Source organism: Ceratotherium simum, chromosome 13, assembly GCF_057802395.1.
Source record: "Ceratotherium simum simum isolate JZ-2026a chromosome 13, ASM5780239v1, whole genome shotgun sequence".
In the NCBI taxonomy this organism is placed as follows: domain Eukaryota; kingdom Metazoa; phylum Chordata; class Mammalia; order Perissodactyla; family Rhinocerotidae; genus Ceratotherium; species Ceratotherium simum.
Genome location: NC_141912.1, coordinates 44,733,166 through 44,755,617, shown reverse-complemented (window position 1 = coordinate 44,755,617; position 22,452 = coordinate 44,733,166). Strand labels below are relative to the sequence as shown.

At 42.7% G+C, this 22,452-nt stretch overlaps 1 protein-coding gene across 2 annotated transcripts; it reads right to left on the bottom strand.

Annotated features, from left to right (window-relative positions):
- Positions 1-542: 542 nt before the first annotated feature.
- On the bottom strand, positions 543-20,151 carry SPATS1 (spermatogenesis associated serine rich 1). Of its 2 annotated transcripts, XM_014782869.2 has the most exons (9): positions 20,143-20,151; positions 17,209-17,338; positions 12,595-12,745; positions 9,506-9,630; positions 8,061-8,222; positions 3,100-3,220; positions 2,432-2,494; positions 815-930; positions 543-571 (listed from the first exon to the last, which is right to left on the bottom strand). In XM_014782869.2, exons 1-9 carry the CDS (start codon positions 20,149-20,151, stop codon positions 543-545), a joined length of 906 nt encoding a protein of 301 aa, XP_014638355.2. The 2 variants fall into 2 exon arrangements, with proteins under 2 accessions (XP_014638355.2, XP_087293999.1); XM_087437873.1 differs by lacking the exons at positions 543-571; positions 20,143-20,151 and having other exon boundaries at positions 783-930; positions 17,209-17,344.
- Positions 20,152-22,452: the final 2,301 nt, after the last annotated feature.

Below are 22,452 nucleotides of genomic sequence, written 5' to 3'. Positions count from 1 at the left end.
CCAAAAATAACGAAAGTTCATGTAACGTCTGCACTTTACAATTGATTTGAGGGCATCCTTAGAAAACTAAATTTAACTGGATAAAACTGAATGTGGACAGTATACTAGTAGTATTGTATTAATGTTAAATTCTCTGAATTTTCTATCTGTATTCTGTTTGTTAGAGAACATCCTTGACCTTGGGAGATACATACTGAAGCATGTAGGTATGTAGGAGTAAAGGGTTATGATGTCTGCCACTCACTCTCAAATAACTCAGCAAAATAATAACAGTAATAACATGAGACAGAGAGCGTGCACAAATCTGGACAAATATTAACAATTGTAGGGAAGGATATATAAGTGTTTGTTCATTGTATGATTCTCGCAACTTATCTGTACCGTTGAAAGTTTTCAAAATATGAAGTTAAAAAAAGCAAGGCACAGCGATTCCTCATCAACGTCAAACATTTGATTTAGAACAGTCACACTGACAGAAGCAATCAGCTGGAAGAGGCTCTCCTGAGTACAGTCAGCGCATGCTTTGTGGGCCTGTTTCTGGCTCAGGATTGTCTTGTAAAGTCCAAAGAGCCTGTGGATAGAGGCATGGAGTTAAAGGTTGTGTCTCATTACAAGACTAACAATTCTCAACCAACGCACTCAACCGGCAGCATGGCCATGACATCTGCCCAAGGGACCATTTCGGGGCAAAGGCACCATCCACTCGGGGAGAGGCTTTGCCTTCTCTCCTCACCATTGCGAAGCCTCTCAAAAGCCTGCTCTTCTGGGCTGGCCTCCAGTTTTTATACTATTATTTGAAGGTTCTTTAACTCACCAGCAGGGAGTAGACTGTGTATCAAGGAAACCGCTGGATGCCAATTGTCAAGCTCCTCAACTTCTCTTATCTCATTCTTCAGCCTGTTGGCCTTCTCCTTCACCCAGAAAGGCAAGCTGTAGGAAGAAAATAACACCCTGAGTTTGAATTTGTCTGATGCAAAATTTACAAACACCATCAGTAGACAAAGCACTATATCCTCCAAAAGTAAGAAGGCCTCCAATTTAGGAGACCAGTGTCAAAATAAAACACCATGCTAATCGTTCACCATGTGCCCCTGCCCCAAACCCAGATCTCGTTTCTGCCCTTCTCTGCCCAGGAAGCTGACCCCTGCAGCCTGCAGCACCCTGACTCCGCCCTGCCCACATCTTTGAGCTGAGCTTGGCTAATGGGAGGCACCAACAGGAGATCAGAAGGTAGGAAGAGTAGAGGTTGGGGTATTTCTTACCTAGCTCCTCCACTCCCTCCCTGTCTCCTGAGGTACCCCAGTTCTGGCAGTGGCTGCTTTCTCCACTGCCACGACTCATTTCAGACAGCCCTTCTCCATCTCCTACTGCTCTGTGAAGCATGATCCCTCTTCTTGCTGCTCAGACCTAGGAGTAGTAAGAGCTTCCCACTGTTAGGTGCCCCTGGGTGCTTCGCCCTCTCAACCTGCCCACACATCTGTAAACAGTCTTTTCATGAAACTGTCTTCAGAATCCCAGCAGAGTGTGCTTTCTGTTTTATGAGCTCCCAAGTTTGGAATAAAAGGCTTTTATTACCACTGAGCTTTAAGGTTCGGTCTCCCAGCTGAACCCTGGTGGGTCAGACTCTGGTACAGTTGCCCACTCTATTCATACTTATACGAGACGTTTTTGTATTAGAAAGTGAAATTTTTTTATACTGACACATATCTCTTTCTAGGTCAGACCCTACTTGGGCAAATAAATGAGGTTCAGAATGGAGCTGAGCTAAAATATAAGATCAGGGCCGGCCCCGTGGCTTGGTGGTTAAGTGAGCGTGCTCCACTGCTGGCGACCCGGGTTCGGATCCCGGGCACGCACCAATGCGCTGCTTCTCCGGCCATGCTGAGGCCGCGTCCCACATACAGCAACTAGAAGGCTGTGCAGCTATGACACACAACTATCTACTGGGGCTTTGGGGGGAAAAAAATAAATAAATAAAATCTTTAAAATATAAGATCAGAGGAATGATACTTCCCTCAAATACAGGAAAACTCCAACGGCTCTTTCCCTCTGCCTCTTCAAACTCTAACCATCCTGCCTGGCTGCACACATTTAATCATGTGTCTTTCTTTTCCGACAAACTCTTATGTTTTGGAAAGCAGAGACCCTGTCTTTTTGCTCCATGTAAAAGGCCTATAGTGCATACTTAGCACAATCCATGGCATCTGGTAGTCTGTCAATCACATCTGTTGAAACCATGAGCAACTCAGTTGCCAGACTGCACAGACACTTGCCCTCCAAGTGTCTCACCAAAAATCCTCCATCCAAACTGCCCCACCCACCTGCTGGGACTCAAAAGGTCCCTATGTGTTGGGTGTCTATGAGCTCCTCCATTAAATAATTGATCTTTTCATAAAGATAGGATAATATAAAACATAGTGAGAGAACTCACTTGGGAATTTGTGGAAGAGGCTCAAGTGGAATAAATGTATCAAATTTCTTTTCATAAGGCACTCTGAAAAACAGAAAAGGCAATCATAATATTGGTATGGCTTCTATGTAAAGAGACCAATACATCATTATATTCAACAAAAAGTCTTATTTACTGGTTTTAATTGTCACGCGTGGGCTTCAAAACTGTAAATGCCATAATTGTTATTATTTTTTATCATTTTTAGTAAACATCATTAAATCAAACATGATTAATTTTTCAAAATAGTATTTTTAACATAATACACCAACTATTTTTCTTTTAATTTAATGACTCTCCCTTTCTGCTCAATCGCTTTGGTCTAAGTTTCATTCCAAGTGTAAGTCAACCCAAAGTAGCCACTAATCAACAATCTAATCCGATATGAAATTGAAAAGACTTCAGACTTGTGGTAATAATAATAGGAATAAATTTAACAGCCACTTTTTTTAGTCAAGATTCTGTATATAATTTCAATTATACACATGCATATGTGCATACTAAGGAAGTAGATATGGACTTCTTTACGAATTTTCACCAACCATGTCTTGTTGAGATCTACCCCTTGTAAAATATAATTTATATGTAGTAGAGAAGGATACAATTCCTTTAAAGTTAACTAAATAACCCTAGTATTAGCATAAACTTACATTGAAAAATTCACTGGTGGGAGAGTTGATCCTGCTTTGTAGAAGCCTTTACTCTGTTCTGGGTACATATATGGATTATCTCCTGGAGTTAACTTTGGGATTCCATTTCTGGGATCAATATCTGTGAAAGACGTTTAAAAACAAAATCATAAAAAGGGGTGAAAATGATCCACAGATTTGCTGTAAGTATTGACATGACCATGGAAATAGGATAATTTAGTGTTTCATTACAAGGTACATATAGGTTTCTAAAGTTCTGTTAGTGATTGTCTCGCCTCGAGATGACGATAAAAGTGTGATCCTGTGTTTGGGATATTTTCTAAAAGGTGTTATGATTACCTCACCCTGGGAAAGAAGAATAGCTTAGGTTCGGATGGGATGTTTTGGTTTAAAATGAACGGTGAATCAGAGGTCTGTATGCAATGATGAGCAAGAGCTCTGCTTAAAATCTTTTCATTACTGAGCACTAGTGTACTTTGAAGCCCTGACCCCTGGCAGGGTCTCAGCTAATGAGAGTCCTGCTCCTCCTTCTCCTTCAAGGACTGGGGTGGTGCAGCAGCGGGAGGTGGCCTTCCTGGGGAGGAGGAGCCTGGAGAAAGTCCACTGCTGCAGAGCACATACTGCTTACTCAGCCGATGCTCTGACACCCAACTCAGCTCCTTCAAATACCTCAGGGACAAGTAACTAGTTCACTTGAGCTCAAAAGGAGTCAGCCTGGTACAAGATGGTCATTTAAACCTACATCTCTGACATCAGATGCATCTCCTAAGACAACAAGCCTGGACTGCGAGACTAACCAGCCTTGGAGTCAGAAGCAAGCATGCATGGCTGGAAGCACGACCTCCTTCTTTGCCCACACACCCAATGAACAGGCCTCTCTTTTTCTTTTTTTTTAAATGCTTGTTTTGATATTGCTCAATTCAACTGTACCCACAAGATGCAAGCCAAAGGGAGAGCTACGGAAGATTTTTGATAAGCTTTTTCCTACCTACTCAAATTCCTCTAGCTAACTCAGCAAAGCCATCTGCACAACGGGTGGAAGTACTTGAGTTACTGGAGTATTTAATTTTTACCTTTCTCTTTCAAAAGCCCTTTCAACAGCTAAGACCCTTCATCTAATTTTTTATTAGCTCTTAACTGTAGTGAAATAGCATCAACTACACCCATGCATTGAGTGCCTGCTGGGTATGAGGTGCCGAGGATTCAAAGCAAAGAGAGTGGAGTGACCCCATCTCTTGAATCCCAAGCCAGGGCACTGACAAGTAAAGGTCAGGTGACAGTGAGAGGGGTTTGGACTTTGGAGGGATTCATGCCTGAGTGCAAATTCAGTCCTGCAGTTTCTAGTTCTGTGCCCTTGAGCTATCTATCTAACTTCCCTAAGCCTTAGAATCCTCATTTATAAATTGTTTATTTCAAATATCTGTTTTGCAGAGTTTTCATAAGTACTAAATGAGAATAATTTGGGCACATAATCAGCACTCAAGAAATGGTAGTAGTTGTTATTATCATTTAAAATCAGGGCTGGGCTAATACCACCCCTCATCCCAATTTTTTTTAATCTAGAAAATACAACTGCCATCTAGCTAACGTATAAACCTTTCCCTAGGGAATCTCATGTAGTTGAGGAGACAAGCCATGTATATATGGATATTAAATAATACTATATAAGGCAGTAAATGCCATAACTACAGAACAGTAGTTCTAAGATTTTAGCATAAGTGAGAATCACCTAGCGAGCTTGTTAAAAAGAGTTTCCTAGGTCCCAACCCAAGAAATTCTGTTTCAGAAGGTCTGGAGTGGTTCCCAGAACCAGCTTTTTTACAAACTCTCAGGTTGATTATGATACTTCTGGTCTGAGGACACCACTTAGAAATATACTACTGTAAAAGATCTCATGAGACAATGTCAGCAACTAGAAAAAGAACCAATGGCTTTTGTGTAAGTATAAGACGTTACTTTTAGGGAAAAATCTCCCAAACAACACCTCTGAGATAACATATTTGTTTAAGCTTTTAGGTATATTATGGAGAGCCGGCCCCATGGCCTAATGGTTAACTTTGGCATGCTCCGCTTTGGTGGCCCAGGTTTGCAGGTTCGGATCCCGGCACGGACCTACACTACTCATCGGAAGCCATGCTGTGGCGACATCCCGCACACAAAATAGAGGAAGATGGGCATGGATATTAGCTCAGGGTGAATCTTCCTCAGGCAAAAAGAGGAAGATTGGCAACAGATGTTAGCTCAGGGCAAATCTTCCTCAGAAAAAAAAAAAAAAAAACTATAAATATTTTTAAACTATGGCATTTGTGAGACAATTGGATATTTAAACACTGACAATATTTGATAATGTTAAGGAATTGTTGTTCATTTTTTTATGATATGAGAATGGTATCATGGTTATGTTAATAAAAATAATCCTTATCTATTAGAGGTACATACTGACATATTTACAGATGAAATTATATCATGTCTGGAACTTGCTTTAAAATAATCTCTGGGGGAGAGAGGTAAAGATGAAACAAGATTAGCTATCTGTTGATAATTGTTGAAGCTAAGTGATGGGAACACCGGGTTACGTTATGTTCCTCTCTCTACTTTGGCACATGTTTAAAAATGTTCCTAATAAAAAGTTTTTCTTGTTAATAAAGGTAGAATAGGGGTTACCACTGGAGCAGGGGGAGGAAAGATGTTATATTCAGGGAGGGGCCTATTGGAAGCTTTAAATATAAAGAAAATATTATATTTCTTAGCTAGAATGAGAAGCATACAAGTGTTTGTGATATTTTATTCTATATATTAAATAAATATTTCATAAATATACTTGTACATTTACTCAGTATTTATAAAAACCATAAAAGGGAGGAAGGAAGGAAGGAAAAGGAATAATAAACATAAAATTCAGGATAACGTTTACTCTTGAGTTAGGAGGGAAGAGATGGTTAGGGTTAGGATTTGGATCATGATAATCTCATTTACTTTTGATGTTTACTTGCAGCTGCCCCAGTTCTGACCAGTGAGACATGGGTAGAAGGAAGTCTCCTAAGGACCATATGGGAAAATCTTTCCTTCCTTCTAAACGAGGAAGGCAACAAGAGAGTTTCTTCTTTTTCATGTCTTGAATATAGACATGATGCTTTGAACTGCAACAGTTACCTTGTGACCATAAGGTACAAGCATGAAGACAAAAATCTAACACTGCTAAGAATGGTGATACATAAAGAAAAAAACGAGCCTATATCTTTGATGACGTCACTAGGCAACCAGACCATATAGGCCAGCTAGATTTCAAAGCTTGTTGTTAAGTACATAATAAATATCTTATGATTTAAGCCTCTAATAATTTGATTTTTCTCTTACTTGCGGCCAAGGGCATTCCTAAGTAATTTACAGCCAAACTTAGTCCCTTCTTGGTTTTTCTCAGTTGTTTCAGATTTAAACCAGTTAAATAAATCCTTCCCATTTTACCCCATGGCTGCATCTCAGATGGAAGCGGAAGCAGGGGTGTGCACAGCAGGCTTATGTGACATCAAGGCTTTAGTGGAAGGTTTTGAGTCCTGGGTCACTGTCTGCAAACCACACTGATATCTGCTGCTCACCTTATCTCTGTTACTCTCTAAGAGTTGGCATCTATCTCTGTTGTCTGCCAAATTGCGTCATCTAGTCTGATCCTCAGGAAGCCATCCTCCTACACAATGCATCAGGTGGTGAAGCATAAACTTATTTTCATATGATCCCTGGCTTGATGGTCTACAGCACATCATACTGTGGCCTCCCAGCCTTCCAGCTATGAGACCTGTGCAACTCTCTGGTGCTCTCTCTCTCTCTCATTCTTTCTCTCTGTCCTAACCTCCACAGTCTTCAAATGGCACAGAAATACAGCTATTTTTCCACATCTCCTGGGTGGGTGAGCCCCTGAGGCTGGCTTTCTGCCCATACATTGCCCATAGCTCTCACTACTCGCCTGCTCAGAGTCAGGCCAGATGCTGCTTCATTCTGAGGCTCAAGGTCTTCCCCCGGCCATGCTCTGAGGCAGAAGCCCCAGCTGGATTCACGTCTGATCAGCCACTAGATTTTGATCTCAGAAGTTGGGCAGGATGCAGGACCCCTCAAAGTCCCTGCCTCAATGACTACTCTCCCACCTCCTCTTGTCTGGCCTTTTGTGTATTCTCTATCCAAACAAAAGCCTTGGTTTTCAAAACTATTTGTCTTTACTATGAGTTTAAAACTCTATTTTAAAACTCAAAAATGAGAACTTTCTATTTCTTTCTCTTTGTATTCCTGCTACAGCCATCCTATTCATCCCTGAAGCAATGGCTGCCTCCTACACAGGTATTTTGGTAGAAGAGCGTGCCATAATGGTCGATTGGTACTCGGCAACTCTGTGAGGTCTTTTAATAAATCTACTAGGGGTAGGCTGGTACAGAGAACTCACCAAGTGACAAACCAAGGAGACATATATATTGATGATAGATAGATATTTATATATACATATATATATATAAATGCTCATCTCAATTACTTTAATTAAATAAACTATAAAATAACAACATGCACTTCAGGCTAAGGTTTATGGGATGTTTTCCTTGTGAAGAATATAAAGTACAATTTATATGCATATGACAGGCAGCATCTAATTGAAATATAAATTATTTTCTTCAGACTTCAATGAAGGTTCCTATTAATAAGTATCTGAGAGAACCTATCTGATGACTTAAATATCACATTAGCATTTTATGAAACTCAGAGAAAAACAAAAATGTGGATCAGCATATGTTGCGAGTTCTTTGCCAAAAAGTGCAGCCTGCCAATGGTCCCCTTCCCTTTCCTATCTTCCTGGCTGCACTAGGGTGACATGGTGATCCCCCAGGGCTGCCCTAGCCACAGAATGCTGGGCCTGCAGAATCATGACTCAAGAGTATTTTCAGGCATTGCACAGCCAAGGTCCAGCAGGAAAACATTACCATATTTCTTCCTCCCAAAGCACTTGTCCACTGTCCTCTCTGACAGAGACCTCCTGTTGCCAAGGAAGACCCCGTTAAATAGGCACTGCTTTCCAACATGGTAGGTGTGGATATTGCAGCTAAACCTTGGGTAAAATGTCCACTCAGGACGCTGCCCATCTTCTGCAAGACATCAGAAATCCTTCCGTTAACACTGTTCTCAGCCGCTTTTACAAAAAATTGTAAAAATTCCCCAGGCACTATCTGGCTGTACAACCTTTATCAATGTCTATAATTCCTTGGTTCTACATCAGGGGCAGTGTTAACTTCTGTGAGACTAGGCCCAAAAGGAAGGGATGTAGGGAGAAAGCTATCTAAAAGGTCTCTTTTTTATTTTTTCTTTCCTTTTTTAGCCTCCTCTCTAAAAATAAAGCCAATTTTATGGTTGGAAGTGATGTATGGGTTGGGAAGCTCAGAGACAGTTTTATAAGCACCTATGATCCAACCTTCACCATGACAAGTGTGTAGGAAGAATAGAATGCCCATCAACCAGGGATGGGCTGGGCCGACCATGGCCCACTACCAGATGGTACGTGGTGTTGGCAGCAACAATGGCACGCACATGCACTACGGTGACACAGGGAAATGTGTACATGTGACAATGGCAAGTGAGAAAGGCTGCTGTGAGACCTTAGGCTAGTTACTGGACTTCTCAGTGTCTCTGTTTCCTCACTTAATACTTTCCCTGTAAAATTGCTGAAGTGATTTTAAACAATAAAAGACCCCCAAAGCTCTAGGGTTGCTTGAGAAACACTTGGGCTCCGCAGTGGCCAAGAAGGCAGGCTGTGGAGGCAGGCAAGTTTGGGCTCTAATCCCATCCTTCTACTTCTGAGCTATGTGTACATGCCTGGGTGACTGAATCTCTCCAGGCCTCAGTTTCCATCTGTGTAAAATGGGTAGGTTTCTATTAGCCACATAGATCTATATGTATTGACACAGAAAGAGGTCCATGATCTATTTACTTTGAGTGAAAATAATTTGTGTACTATTTTCTAATAGTGAAAATATGGTTGTATATTACAACCCATGTATATATATATATACGTACACATACATACATATACCTTTCAAAATTCTGGAAGAATATATATCAAACTCTTCACAGCTATGGAGCAGAATGGGGATATTGTTAGACAATATGGAGAAGGTGTTTTATACTCTACTTACTTTTACATTATTTCAATATTTCACTACAGTACTTTTACGGTTTTTATATAAAGATATTTTGTTTTTGAAAAGCATATAACAATAGCTCCCCAGCAGAGTTGTTGTGAGAATTAGAGATGAAGCGTGTCAAATGCCTGGCACTGAGTGGGTCTTCAGCGAATGGTGCCCAGCAGGATGACAGACTTCTGAAAAGCCCCCAGGCATGGAGGCGTGTGGAGGAGGATCTCTGACTTACTCACTTGTCTGCAACTTAAGCAGGCTGAATTCCTCAGGATATTTATCCTTTTGGATTCTAGGCAATGAGTTGTCAGAGGAGTGATCAGAATGTGAGGAGGAGGATTTCAGAGCCAAATCTGCAGGAGGGCTGGAAGGGAAGCAGAAGGACTAGATTCTTGTATGTGCTTAAATAGGTAGTTAGAACCTGATCTTACATCTTACACTAGAATTGCCCTCACGTATAGGAACTAGGCCTACTCCTCTATAAAAGTCCACAAGCATATAATTTGTTTATTCACAATTTGAGGGGACTGAAACATATTCAAAAGATGCATGCTTAGAAACAGTTTGATGGTTCCTCAAAAAGTTAAATATAGAATTATCATACAATCCAGCAATTCCACTCCTAGGCATATACCCAAAAGAATTGAAAACAGAGACTCAAACAGATACTTGTACACGGATGTTCATTGAAGCATTACCCATAATAGCCAAAAGTTGGAAATAATCCAAACGTCCATTGACAGAAGAATGAATAAACAAAATGTGGCATATACATACAATGGAATATTATTCAGACATAAAAAGGAGTGAAATTCTGATACATTCTACAGTACAAATGAACCTGGAAAGTATTATGTTAACTGAAATAAGCCAAACACAAAAGGACAAATTTTGTATGATTTCACTTATATGAAATATCTAGAATAGGTAAAGTGATAGAGACAGAAAGTCGATTAGAGCAGCAGGGACTGGGGAGAGGGGAGAATAGGGAATTATTGCTTAATAGGTACAGTTTCTGTTTGGGGGGATGATAACGTTTTGAAAATAGACAGTAGTGATGGTTGCATATCATTGTGAGTGTAATTAATGCCACTGAATTGTATACTTAAAAATGGATAAAATGGCAAATGTTATATATACTTTACCACAATTTTTTAAAAAAGGAATGATGTACTGATATACGTTACAACATGGATGAACCTTGAAAACATTATGCTAAATGAAAGAAGCCAGACACCAAAGACCACATATTGGTGATTCCATATATATGAAACATCCAGATTAGGCAAATCTACAGAGGTAAAAAGTAGACCAGTGGTTGTCTAGGGCTAGAGATTTAGGGGATGTGGGGGGGCGGAGACTGATAAAAGGTACATGCTTCTTTTGGAGTGATGAAAATGTTCTAAAATAGATTGTGGTAATAGTTGCACAACTCTGTGAAGACACTAAAAACCACTGATTGTACACTTTAAATGGATGAGTTATATGGTATGTAAATTATGTTTCAATAAAACTGTTACAAAAAAGATGCATGTTCAATAAAACCACTAAATGGAAATAAAAAATCAATAAGTATAAAGAGAAGAGGAGGAAATAATCAAAAACAAACCTAGATTGAAATGGTTATAATAATGGAGCATTATGTTTAGTGCTGAACCTCCTGGCAGTTAAAAAGGCCTACAACAAACTGTCATGGGTGTCAACAGAAAAAACAATCACTTCTGCTTTAAGTTGCTTTGCATTTGATAGACGGCCTTGGACAGTGATAGCCTGACAATGTTTTCACGTATAGTTATCTGCTATCAAGTCATAGGATCTTTTTTCATATTATTACTTATATCTGAATAGTTTCAAACCAATTTCATATTGCTTGTCTCATTTGCTCCCTACTAACAGTCCTGTGATGTAGGCAGGGCCAGTAGAATCATTTCCATTTGAAAATGAAATAGACCCTCAGAGAAATACATGTAGACAGGGTCAGAGCTAGATCTGAGTCTAACTCCAGACTATGTTGCCTAAAAATCATAAAGAACCCTAGTTCAATAACTCATGAGTCTTGTATAGCTTGATCTCCAGTTTTAAATAAACATATCGATACTAATAGTTCTGAACTTTTGTAGTGTGCAGATAAAGCGAAATGCAATAACTCAGAGTCCCCCAGTTCAGAACATATGATAATTTTGACATTGGAGTGAAATATGTCTCTCCTAAATATTTTTTTAAAGGCTTTGCTGAAGGAACTGTGTAGAAAAGATTGCAAGGATAAAGGAAACCTTCCAAAAGAACTTGAGAAGTATCCACCTACTTGGTTTATGCAACAAACATTTATCTGAGGACACTTTGTAGCAGGCACTGTTCTAGACACTGGGGGTCCAAACACAGTCCCTGCTTTCAAGGAGCTCAGGGCACAGGGGGAGAGGACATGACAGATACACAGGTGATTGTGGAAGAGTGGGTAAATGCAGAGTGGGGAAAAGCAGGTTTATAAAATAGTAGTACGATATGATCTTAATTGTGTAAAATAAATATATATTTATATGCATAAGAAAGAAATAGATTTTTTCTTATGCATATAAAAAATAACATCAAAATGTTAACATTGATTCTCTAAAAGGTGGGATTATTGTGATTTTTCTCTCTAATACTGTTTTTATATTTTCAAAATTTCTACAATGAACTTGTTACTTTCATTATAACAAAAATCGTTAGAAAAAAGGTTTTCAAAACTTTTTACTGTAAAAGAAATATAAACAGAGAAAAGTATATAAAACATAAATACAGTTTTACAAATAATTATAAAGCCAATGTCCAGGTCAAGAAACAAAATATGGCCGGCCTTCCCCTCCCACTCCCCAGAAACCATCTGTGTGTCCCTTTCCTGGAAAGGTAACCACTGTCCTGACGCTGACTCTCATGGTAATCACTTCTTTGCTTTCCTTTAAGATTTACTACCTATGTATGTATGTATGTATTCCAAAAAATATAGTTTAGTTTTACCTGCTTTTGAACCTCATGACAGCAAGCACTTGCACAGCACTTATGTTATGCCAGGGAGTCTTCTAATCACTTTACACTTATTAACTGATTTAATCTTCACTATAATCCTGTGAAGTATTATCCCCATTTTGCAGATAAGAAAACTGAGGCTCAGGGAGGTAAAGTAATTTGCCCAAGTTCACAGAGACACTAAGTGGCAGAGCTGGGATTTGAACGAGCTCTTGGATTGGATCCATGCTCTTGCCAAACATGTCATGCTACCTCTCAGACTGGCGGCTCCCTGGTCAGAATTTACTCTGATGTTTACACTCGTCACTGGACCCTTACTTACTCTAGGTGAACAGACACTCTGCAGGGGCCTGGAGGCTCACTGACACTCAGACCTTCTGTTTCAACAGAAGATGAGGGGCTGATGCTTCTGCTAGAGGATGTTGTGTTGGCAAAGCATCCCTTAGATTCCAGAAAATCATTGTGTTTAGTACCTGTAACACATAGATATCACCATTTGACTACATTAACGAAAATATTTTTCATTCTATCTTGTTCTCTAGATTATAAATAATTTATGTTTTTAAAAAAAACAACTAACATTTGCTTGAGCATTTACTGTGTACTGGCGATTGTGTTAACATCTTATACACATTATCCCATTTAATTCTCACAACAACCCACAGACAAGGTAATAATTATGCTTCGATTTTACAGATGAGGAAATTGAGGCTCAGAAGATTAAGCAATTTGCCTAAGATCACAGAGAAAATAACCATCTCTGCCCAGATTTGATCACAGGACTTGTAACACTAAAGTCTAAAATCCTAACCACTGTGCTAGACTGCTCGCCCCACCACGTGGTTCTAAGTGGAAGAGAGAAGATCTGAATCGAGCTCTATATCACTGCACATTGTATTGAGCATCTCAAAGCAATTTTCCAAAGGATTTGTTCATAGAAACACTAATGAACATAGCTGATGATCATAACCCAAAGAACTGTCTTCAGAAACTTCTATGGTTCCCCCCCACACTGTAGTGGTGGTTCCCCCCCACACTGTAGTGTCATCATTCATTTATATACACATCTTTCCCACCAGACTAGGTCTTATTCATCTTAGTAGCGCTCAGAACAGTGCCTGGCACAAGAGGTTTGAGTTAATAAATGAAAAGGAATTATAACTCCCCAACCACCCAGAATTACAAGTCCTGGAAGCCAGTGACTGTAGATAGAGAAGTGCCCATTATCTCACTCTGCTATACAATTACTGCTTCATGAAAGTTGATCTGTTCTCTCGTCATTTTATATAGTGTGTGCCTGTCCAGTCACTTAAAATAATGTCAGATGAATGGATATCCCATTTCTTTATACGTAACTTCATACAGCATAGATGCTCAACAGACACAATGTAACCTCTGGTTATAAGAAAATTACAAGCAATAAGAGTCAGACCTCTCTGACTCTTGAGCACATTTTTAGACTGCCCGCTGACTATACGGCATCCTGCTTCACATGTATAAGGTATACATCATGTACTCTCTGCAAATTCCCACCATCTATCAGTGGGGCTGCTACTTAGTTTTTTACTCATTTCTTATCAATTCCCTCTCAAATTCATACAGCAAGTGAATCATATCTTTTTCACTCTTGCCAAGTCCCAACCCTATCACCAAACCCTTTACTCTTAAGAGATCTTGTGACTCTACAAAGTTTAAAGGCCAGCAAAGCCACTTCCTCCCCTCACAATCCCCCATTCTGGGGTTTCCCAGGGTATGACATAAGGACTGTCTGCATCAGAAGTAACTGAGAGACCTGTTAAAAATACAGATTCCCAAACCCCATTACAGATCTACTGAATTAGAACCTCTCTAAGCGAGGCCTGGGAACCCACATTTAAATATGTCCCCTCCCCCCGTAGCTCTTAGGCTTACATCTGGCAATGATTCTCTTCCTCTTCGAGTCCAGCTCCATCCCTGCACTGCCTTCTATCCCGTCCCACCTCCCGATTCCCAACCGCACAAAATTCCCAGAATTTGCCCCATCATGAGAATCACCTTGGGGCACTGGTTCAACATGCAGATTCCAGGGCTCTGACCCAGACCTACAGGGGAAGAACTGGGAATCAGTATGTTTAAGAAGCATCCCAGGTGATTCTCAGAGCCAGCCGAGGGTGGGAAGAGCTATTCTGGAATATGCCACAGAGCCTAGAGCAGCCCCAAGTGAGGGTCAACTGGTTGCTTGAGGTGTGAGTTGTCGGGATGGAGTGGAGCCCAGTGGAGAGGGCAAGAAAGGGGCAGAGCTGTGAAGAGGAGAGCACAGGTCCCCAGCAACCAAAGGAGCAACCGCCGATATCCTGAGCCACAAAAGTAGTATCAACAAATATAATAGAGACCACACTCTCTGACCATAATGCAATACAATTAGAAATCAGTAAGGGGAAGACAGCCAAAAAACATCTACACAAGCTTGGAAACTCAAACCACACTTCTAAATATTTCATATAAAAGAAGAAATCATAATGGAAATCATGAGGTGCTTAATGATCAATGACATAAGTACTATATATCAAAATTTGTTGGATTCGACTAAAGCAGTAATTAGAAACTAGAGCCTTAAATGCATAGCCTGTATCTCACTGAATATGACACCATCAATTGTAATAACATTATTATTTTATGTACCACAAAGAACAAAGGCTGCCAGTTAAACTATGACACAATGCTTTATCACTTAGAATTTTTACCTTATACTTATTGAAGCACTCTTTTAGACTTCCTTAGATACAGATTTTAATCATGTATCACTTGTGTGCATATATAAAGAAGGAAATATGAGCAACATAAATTGGTTAAAGCATTCTTAAATCTTACTCATATTCAAAGTCTGATTACTGAATCACTTTTCAATTCAGTCACTGATGTCCACACTTTCCACCTAAATTGACCTCAGTGCAACAAGAACACAAGTGATGCAGCATTTCTTAAAAGAGTTCTCCTCTATTGCCTCTGGAATTTTCTTCCAAGCCACTGACATATGTTCTGCATTATTGAGTGCTCATACAGCAAAGTTTATTGACAACTGCTTCACACCTGCTGCTGGGCCCTCAGCACTAGTAAGACCAACCCAACTTCAGAGAAGCAAACTGTGAAAAACGTCCGTCTTAGAATTGCCATTGTGTAGAGTAACGCCGAGTTACTTTAGGCAAGTCAATTACCTCTCCATGCCCAGCTCCCAACACCCGCCCCACCTCTCTCTCTAGCTCATGAGGCTGTAGTGAGGAGCAAATAAGCTAAGGTACCTCCTTCTTGAAGGGTCACCATCCATTATGATAATTGTTATTGGAATGCAATAAATGTCCAGTCAGCCATAAGATAGAAAATTCTAGCAAGTCGCTAAAACACTATGCGATAAGAAAAGATGATCCAACCGAAAGGACCAAGAGAAAGTTCTCCTGACTAGAAAGGAATTCCTGGGAAAAAGGAGAGTTTAGAAGAAAGTCTGTTTCCTTGGTACCATCTGTGGAATTCACGATAATTATTTCTATTTCTCTGGGCAGGAATAACACCTTACGTAACCAAGGCACTTTCACACACTTGCCATCTCAGCTGACGTACAGAACAGCACTGTCTGGCAGGAAGAGAAGAATACATCAAGCTAACTTAGCTTAATGTGGATACTCTTTAACCAAACACTCAGTTTCCCACGCCTCTTCTCCGCTCAACAAACAACCAAAGGATCTAGGACAGTGGATTCTAACCCTTCTCTGGATCACAGACTCCCTGAGAAGTAATGAAAGCAACGAGCCCTCTCTGCTGGAAAAATGTACATACACCCATAGTTGTGCATTGATCTTCAACTGGTTCGTGGAGCCCCTTCCTTCCTGAAACCTGTGGACTCCATGTGAAGCTGAGCTCAGATGTATCTCCTGAGTGGACACACCTACAGAGCAGAAGAGGAAGCCACGGGTCTTTAGTAAATGTGGTCTGGGGATCTCAGGGGCTGGCGCTCTTCTGGTACCCCTAATTCAGAAACATGAAGCCCCTCTACTCCACCCTCAACCCAGATCAACCCGGAAACTGCAGAAAGGTCTAGAGCTTAAAGTTAGAATCCCAGAACCTTTTTCTCCTTGCTGACCTAGCCACGTTGGGCAATTAATACAACTCTACTGGCCCCAGCTTGTAGGTGGATATAGTAAATCACACCTCCCTCCTCTCCCTGCACTTGTGAAGGAGAATGAGGAGATCACAGACCTGGAATACAGAAGACCAGGGACCAAGCTAAGATCTGATGGGGCACAACAGAACATTCCACAACCCCTTTTTGCAGCATGCAGGCCACTCACTGATACGAGGTAAATGCCAACCTGGGCATATACTCACTCCACGGTTTTCTGAGAGACTGGCTATTCTGCTCCAGGATACTGTTCTCTAAAGGCAAATGTGGCCCTAAAAATACTCCTCAGCCTTAACAACCAATTATGGAGCTACCATCCATTATTTGACTTAAACCTTTCCTTAAAGTGTTCACAGTTTCCACCTGAGCTGTCCCAGCCAATAAGTAGCACCATGAATCTACTAATATATGAACAAATTAAAAAAAGGAAAGGGCATGCACAGGCTTTGGAGACCCAAAGACTGGTGTCAAATCCCGGCTTCACCATTTATTGACTGAAGCACTGGGCAGGTCAAACCTCTGGCTCCCTTTACTCATGTGTAATATATCTCGCTGGCTGGTTTCAGATCCAGGGAGGTATTTTATGAGAATCTCTGCTTTGATGCTGCAATCTACCTTATCAGATTTTGGGTTAATATAGACATAAGCTACTATTTAAGTAGTTCTTTTTATATGTCCCCAAACAAGCCTCCTTTTAAACTTCAAGTGGTGCCTCCTAGCTGTAGTATACTTAGATATGGCAACCAAATCCACATCCCATCCTCCTGACTTCTTGAACTCAACTGTATCTCCTCTCCACCGTGATCATGCCAGAGTCTCCTTTCTCTTGAACCTTCTCCAGCTCTCTGTAGCAGGTCGCTCTTGAGATAGAGGGGAGATGGCAGCCCCATGGACCGTTCCCAGTATACATGGACTCGTCTATGCACGTGTTGATTTTAAATATTAAAAGCAACTAGAGACAAAGAAAAGACCTTTGTAAAAAAGGCATCAGTCAAAGCAACCAGAAACTCTACAAGTCATTGGAGATCAAGAGGGCAGGGTTGGCCTCTTAATTAGAGATTCCCTCTCTGTCTCTACCGGGGCGTTTCTTGGTTTGGAGGCTCCCAGAGCTCGCATGGGTCTTGCCCTCCAGCCCGAGCAGTGCTCACTGTCCAGCCCACCCGAGGAGCTCCTTCCCTTCCACGTCTGGTCTTCCACCCCCTTCCTCCAGGGGAGGCCTCCAAAGAGGACGCAGCCGAGATCAACACACCAACTGGCAGCCGAACTGCCGAATCTGGCCGGAGGAACCGAGACCCAAGGGCGAGAGGGCCGCAGCCGCTGCCCGCTCCTCCTGCGGAGGCGCGTTCCGGGGTTGCCAGGACACCAGCCGCAGCAACGCAGGGCCGCAGCTCCCCGCCAGGCCAGGCTTCGCGGTCCTCCTCCCTCTGCATCCCGGAGCTCTCTGGCCCTCCGCACCTGATGGAGTCTTCTAGAGGGGCTGAACTAGAAGCCCCAGCCATGATCCGTGGGCAAGGACCGCTGGAAAAGCTGCTTAGTGTTTCCGCATTTTTTGTTTTAAGTGTTGTGGTTCTCCTCCAGGCAATTTTCATTATCGGAACTGTAGCCTCTGGTGGCAGTGAAGGATGAGCCCTCCGCAGAGCTTGCAGATGCCTGCTTATAATTGGCATTGATTAGACAGATCACCTACCACTTACAGAGCGCCTTTTCTGGGCCAGGCGCCCTGGTGGATGTTATCTTCTTCAAGGAGCCAGCATTTTTCAAAATAGAAAGCTGAATTTGAGCACGGGCTTGCTCAAGGTCACCCAGAAAACTGAGATTCATTTCCAAGTTTCCTCCCTCCAAATCTACCACTCTTTCCATCAAACCAACTTGAATTTATCTTACTAATCCTTTCCAGCATCTAATCAATCCTGCATGGAAAGCTTTTCTCCAGGTCTAGTTTAAGTCCCTCAATTCAAATTCAGACCTAATTTCTCCCTTGGTGAAGTGAAGAAAAATTAGACCCTGTTTTTATTTTTAATGAACTTTTTACTGATTATAAAAGCAATAAAAAAGAAATCTTGGTCATTGTAGAAATCTTGGAAAATATAGAAAAGTATTGTTAATACCTATAATCCCACAATCCAGATAAACCATTTTTTCTGGATGCCTACTCCTGCATAACAAACTGCCCCCAAACTCGGTTGCTTTAAACAACAACAATCATTATTATCTCCCGATTGTGGGGTTGGCTAGGCTAAGCTAGGCTGTTCATGATTGGGGTCATGTGGTTGCAGTCAGAAGGTGGCTGGAGCTTCGTCACTCATACATCTGGTGACTTATGTTGGCCATCAGCTGGGACCTCAGCTGGGGCTTTGCCCAAATCACCTACATATGACTTTTCCATGTGCTTCCTCACAGTATGGATTCTGGGTTCCGAATAGGAGCATCCCAGGAGGACCAGGCAGAAGCTATATTGCCTCCACAGTCCTGGATGCAGGGAGAGGGAACCTTGACCACGCCTCTCAGTGGGAGAATGAAGGTCACGTTGTATGAAGAGCCTAGGGGATGGGGGATCTTGTTGTGGCTGTCTTAGAAAAAACCAATCTGCCAAACCACTACTAACATTTAGGGCCTATTTCCAACCTGTGCTTTTTCTTTCTTTCTTTTTTTTTTTGTGTGTGAGGAAGATCAGCCCTGAGCTAACATCCATGCTAATCCTCCTCTTTTTGCTGAGGAAGACAGGCTCTGAGCTAACATCTATTGCCAATCCTCCTCCTTTTTTTTCCCCAAAGCCCCAGTAGATAGTTGAATGTCATAGTTGCACATCCTTCTAGTTGCTGTATGTGGGACATGGCCGGACAAGCAGTGCATCGGTGCGCGCCCGGGATCCGAACCCAGGCCGCCAGTAGCGGAGCGCGTGCACTTAACCGCTAAGCCACCAGGCCGGCCCCTAACCTGTGCTTTTTCTATGCACATATATGTTAACGTAAGTGGAACTGAACTACATATACAATTTTGTATCATGCTTTTTTTTAATTTAACATTATATCCTGATCATTTCTTCTTATTAAAGTTTTTAAAAAAAACACATTTATCTCTTTCGTTATCCCATGGTAGAACAGGTAACAGCTTTGCAACAGAAATGTTAGCTGGGCAACAGCATAGTTATTTTTTTTTTTTATAATTTTATTTATTTGTTTTTTCCCCCAAAGCCCCAGTAGATAGTTGTATGTCATAGCTGCACATCCTTCTGGTTGCTGTATGTGGGACGTGGCCTCAGCATGGCTGGAGAAGCAGTGCGTCGGTGCCCGCCCGGGATCCGAACCCGGGCCGCCAGCAGCGGAGCGCACACACCCAACCACTAAGCCACAGGGCCGGCCCCAAGCATAGTTATTATTGGCTTGACCCAAGATGCTGCAATGCCAGAAGGGCAGAGATTTTGTCTATTCTGTTCACTGCTGTACACCAAGCACCTAGCACAGAGCCTGGCACAGATGGGTGCTCATTAACCATTTGTTTAATGAATGAATACACGCATAGATGGATGATTAAAATGTCCTGAACTGAGCCCCTCCCTCTCCTGTTTGCATCCTCCTGGAGGAAAGAGACCAGGTCTCTAACCTGCACCACCACGTTCCAAGACATCAGGACCTATCTGTTGGCCGTGGGATTGTAGGGAAGGCGGGCAAATCACAGAGCCGAAACTCTCTCTTAACCTAAATGAGTCCTGCGAACTGGACTCATAAACTTTCCGTAACTTTGCAGTTTTAAAACCTTCTCGGCCACTTTGCCTTCATCCCTTGGGCAAGTTTTCAATGCCTCCTGCCCTGGGCCAGCCCGGGCTGCTGAGCCAAGGTTTGAGGGACACAGGAGCCCCCTGAGGGGTTCTCGGGGCAGCAGAGCTCACACACAGCCCGTGGGTACCCAGGCCTGGCTCCAGAAGCTTCCTGCATGCAGGAGCCCGGCCACCCAGATTGGGCAGCAGAGGTGAGGTTGAGGCGGGTACTGGGTGTGTCCAGAAGCCAGAGGCCTCCTGAAACTCCTAGAATACCCTGCCGGTAGAGCCAGGAGGGCGAGCGCCATTGCCAAGAAGAAGGGCTTCTCTAGAGTTCTTGACCTGGCATCTCCTCTCCTGGCTACGTCCCCCAAACGAAGCACAGCCTGGAGGTCACCACGGAACCTACACGGGAACAGAGGGGCCTGAAGGGGGGAGTGGGGCCAGTCCCAAGCCCCTGAGATCAACTCGACCTTCTCTTGGACTTTAGGGCCCTCCTTGCAGCTCTACAGTCCAGGATCCCACTGTGCCATGAGCCTGGGTCTGAATGAGCCTGGGGAATATGGGACTCCATGGCCGCCACTAGCACATATAGGGTTTCCGTGCCTAAGTATTACATTGAACTGTATGAAATTGCTGTTTTTGTAGATCACAAATGGTTGCATATTGGCAATTTCATAATTCAACTTAATCGTAAAAGGCAGACGCTTCTAACAGGTTCCGTGGTGAACTAAAAGGAAGGTGGGCTGGACTTTAGCCCCACCATCCCGCTCCGCCCTGCAGAACCCCACCTCGAGTTCACTGACCGGGAGCTCAGCTCTGAGAAGGGACAGCAGACAGCCAGGCAGGGTGGTGGACGCAGGTGGACAGGGCTGGCTGTCACAGGCATGGATAGGGAGGGTGGCTTCTGGTTCTCCCTTGGCCTGCTGCAACCCCAGACCCTTGAGAGCAGCTGGGGCAGCTATGAGAATTAGGTGCCTAGGGATTAGAGGAAACCAGACAGCAGAGGAGGAGTGATAGCAACCAAATTCTACCCCTGTTCCTTTTCGGTCTTGGAGGAACACAAAGTGCCTGCCATAGAGAGAAACCTGAGCCTAGAAGGATGGCATTAGTTGATAGCTGAGCAGTCAGGGACACTGGTAAAAAGCCCCCTGTGTTTGAGAAACCTCAGGAGCTGCAGGCTAAACTGGGGGGGTGGGGATCCTAAACACTACCTGTCCCCGCAACAGCACAGCAAACAGCCCATATAGGGCAGCCTCTCTTCCCCAACGTCAAGAAAAAGTCACCACAAACCCTCATTTAACATGCTTGTCCCATAAGCACACAGCAGAGGGCAGTGTCAACCAGGACATGGGAAGTAAAATGTGGTGGGAGCAGCTCCCTCGCTGCCTTCACACTGAGGCATCACAGGGCCTCATACAACGGGGCAGCTGGGAAAGTGGGTGTTGAGCGGATCACTGACGCACAGTTGCCTTCAAAAACCTCCAGTGGTAAGCAGAGGGGCCCTGGCAGAGATGGGGAGAGGGAGCATTAGCTACTTTAGAACCCGCTACCACCACCAGCTCCTACATCCTCAAAGGGCCTCTCCATCAGTTCAGGCCAGGAAACAATTATGGAGCACCCACGCGCCAGGCACTGTGCTGGGCAAGGATTCAAAGGAGAGTAAAACTCAGCCCCTTCCACAGTTGAGTGCCTCTGACATGCCAATCTCTTTACATTCATTATCTCATCTAATCCTTACAACAGTAATGTGCTATATGAATCATCCTCATTTTACAGATGAGGAAAGACAGACTCAGAGGGTAAAGTATTAGTCTAGTTAGTAACTGGCAAAGTTGTTAAACCCAGTCTCTCTAGATTCAGAGCCCGGGGCTCTCGCCACCACACCAGAGCCTTGTTAGTATGTGCTCTCCACAGTGACAGGGTCCCTCTGCCATCTCAGTACCAGCCAGGCTACTGTCACTCCCATCATAGGCTGCTAGACTGCCCAGGAGAGGCCGGGATGACGCTTGTCCCCAGAAGCACAACAATCCACTTGCCTTGGATTTCAGAGTGACATAAATAAATGACGAAGATTTTAAAATATAAATAACACATACCATATATAAAACAGATACATAGAGTAAGAATACCAGCTTATGTGATATCAATAATTCCTGTTCTCTAGCGATTTGGAAGCGAGAAGGCTGAATTTGATGGGGTTGTTGTGGAATTCCTTGAATACCAGTGGAGGAATGATGTGGCAAAAGTTGGTGTATGCTGTGTGTCCT

What these genes read in the sequence shown, in the direction of transcription:
- SPATS1 (XM_014782869.2), bottom strand. An exon ending in CTTTGGGAGGAAGAAATATG is followed by an intron (nt 3,221 to 8,060) that starts GTAATGTTTTCC and finishes CGTCTTTCACAG; the next exon opens with ATATTGATCCCAGAAATGGA. An exon ending in CCACCAGTGAATTTTTCAAT is followed by an intron (nt 2,495 to 3,099) that starts GTAAGTTTATGC and finishes TCTGTTTTTCAG; the next exon opens with AGTGCCTTATGAAAAGAAAT.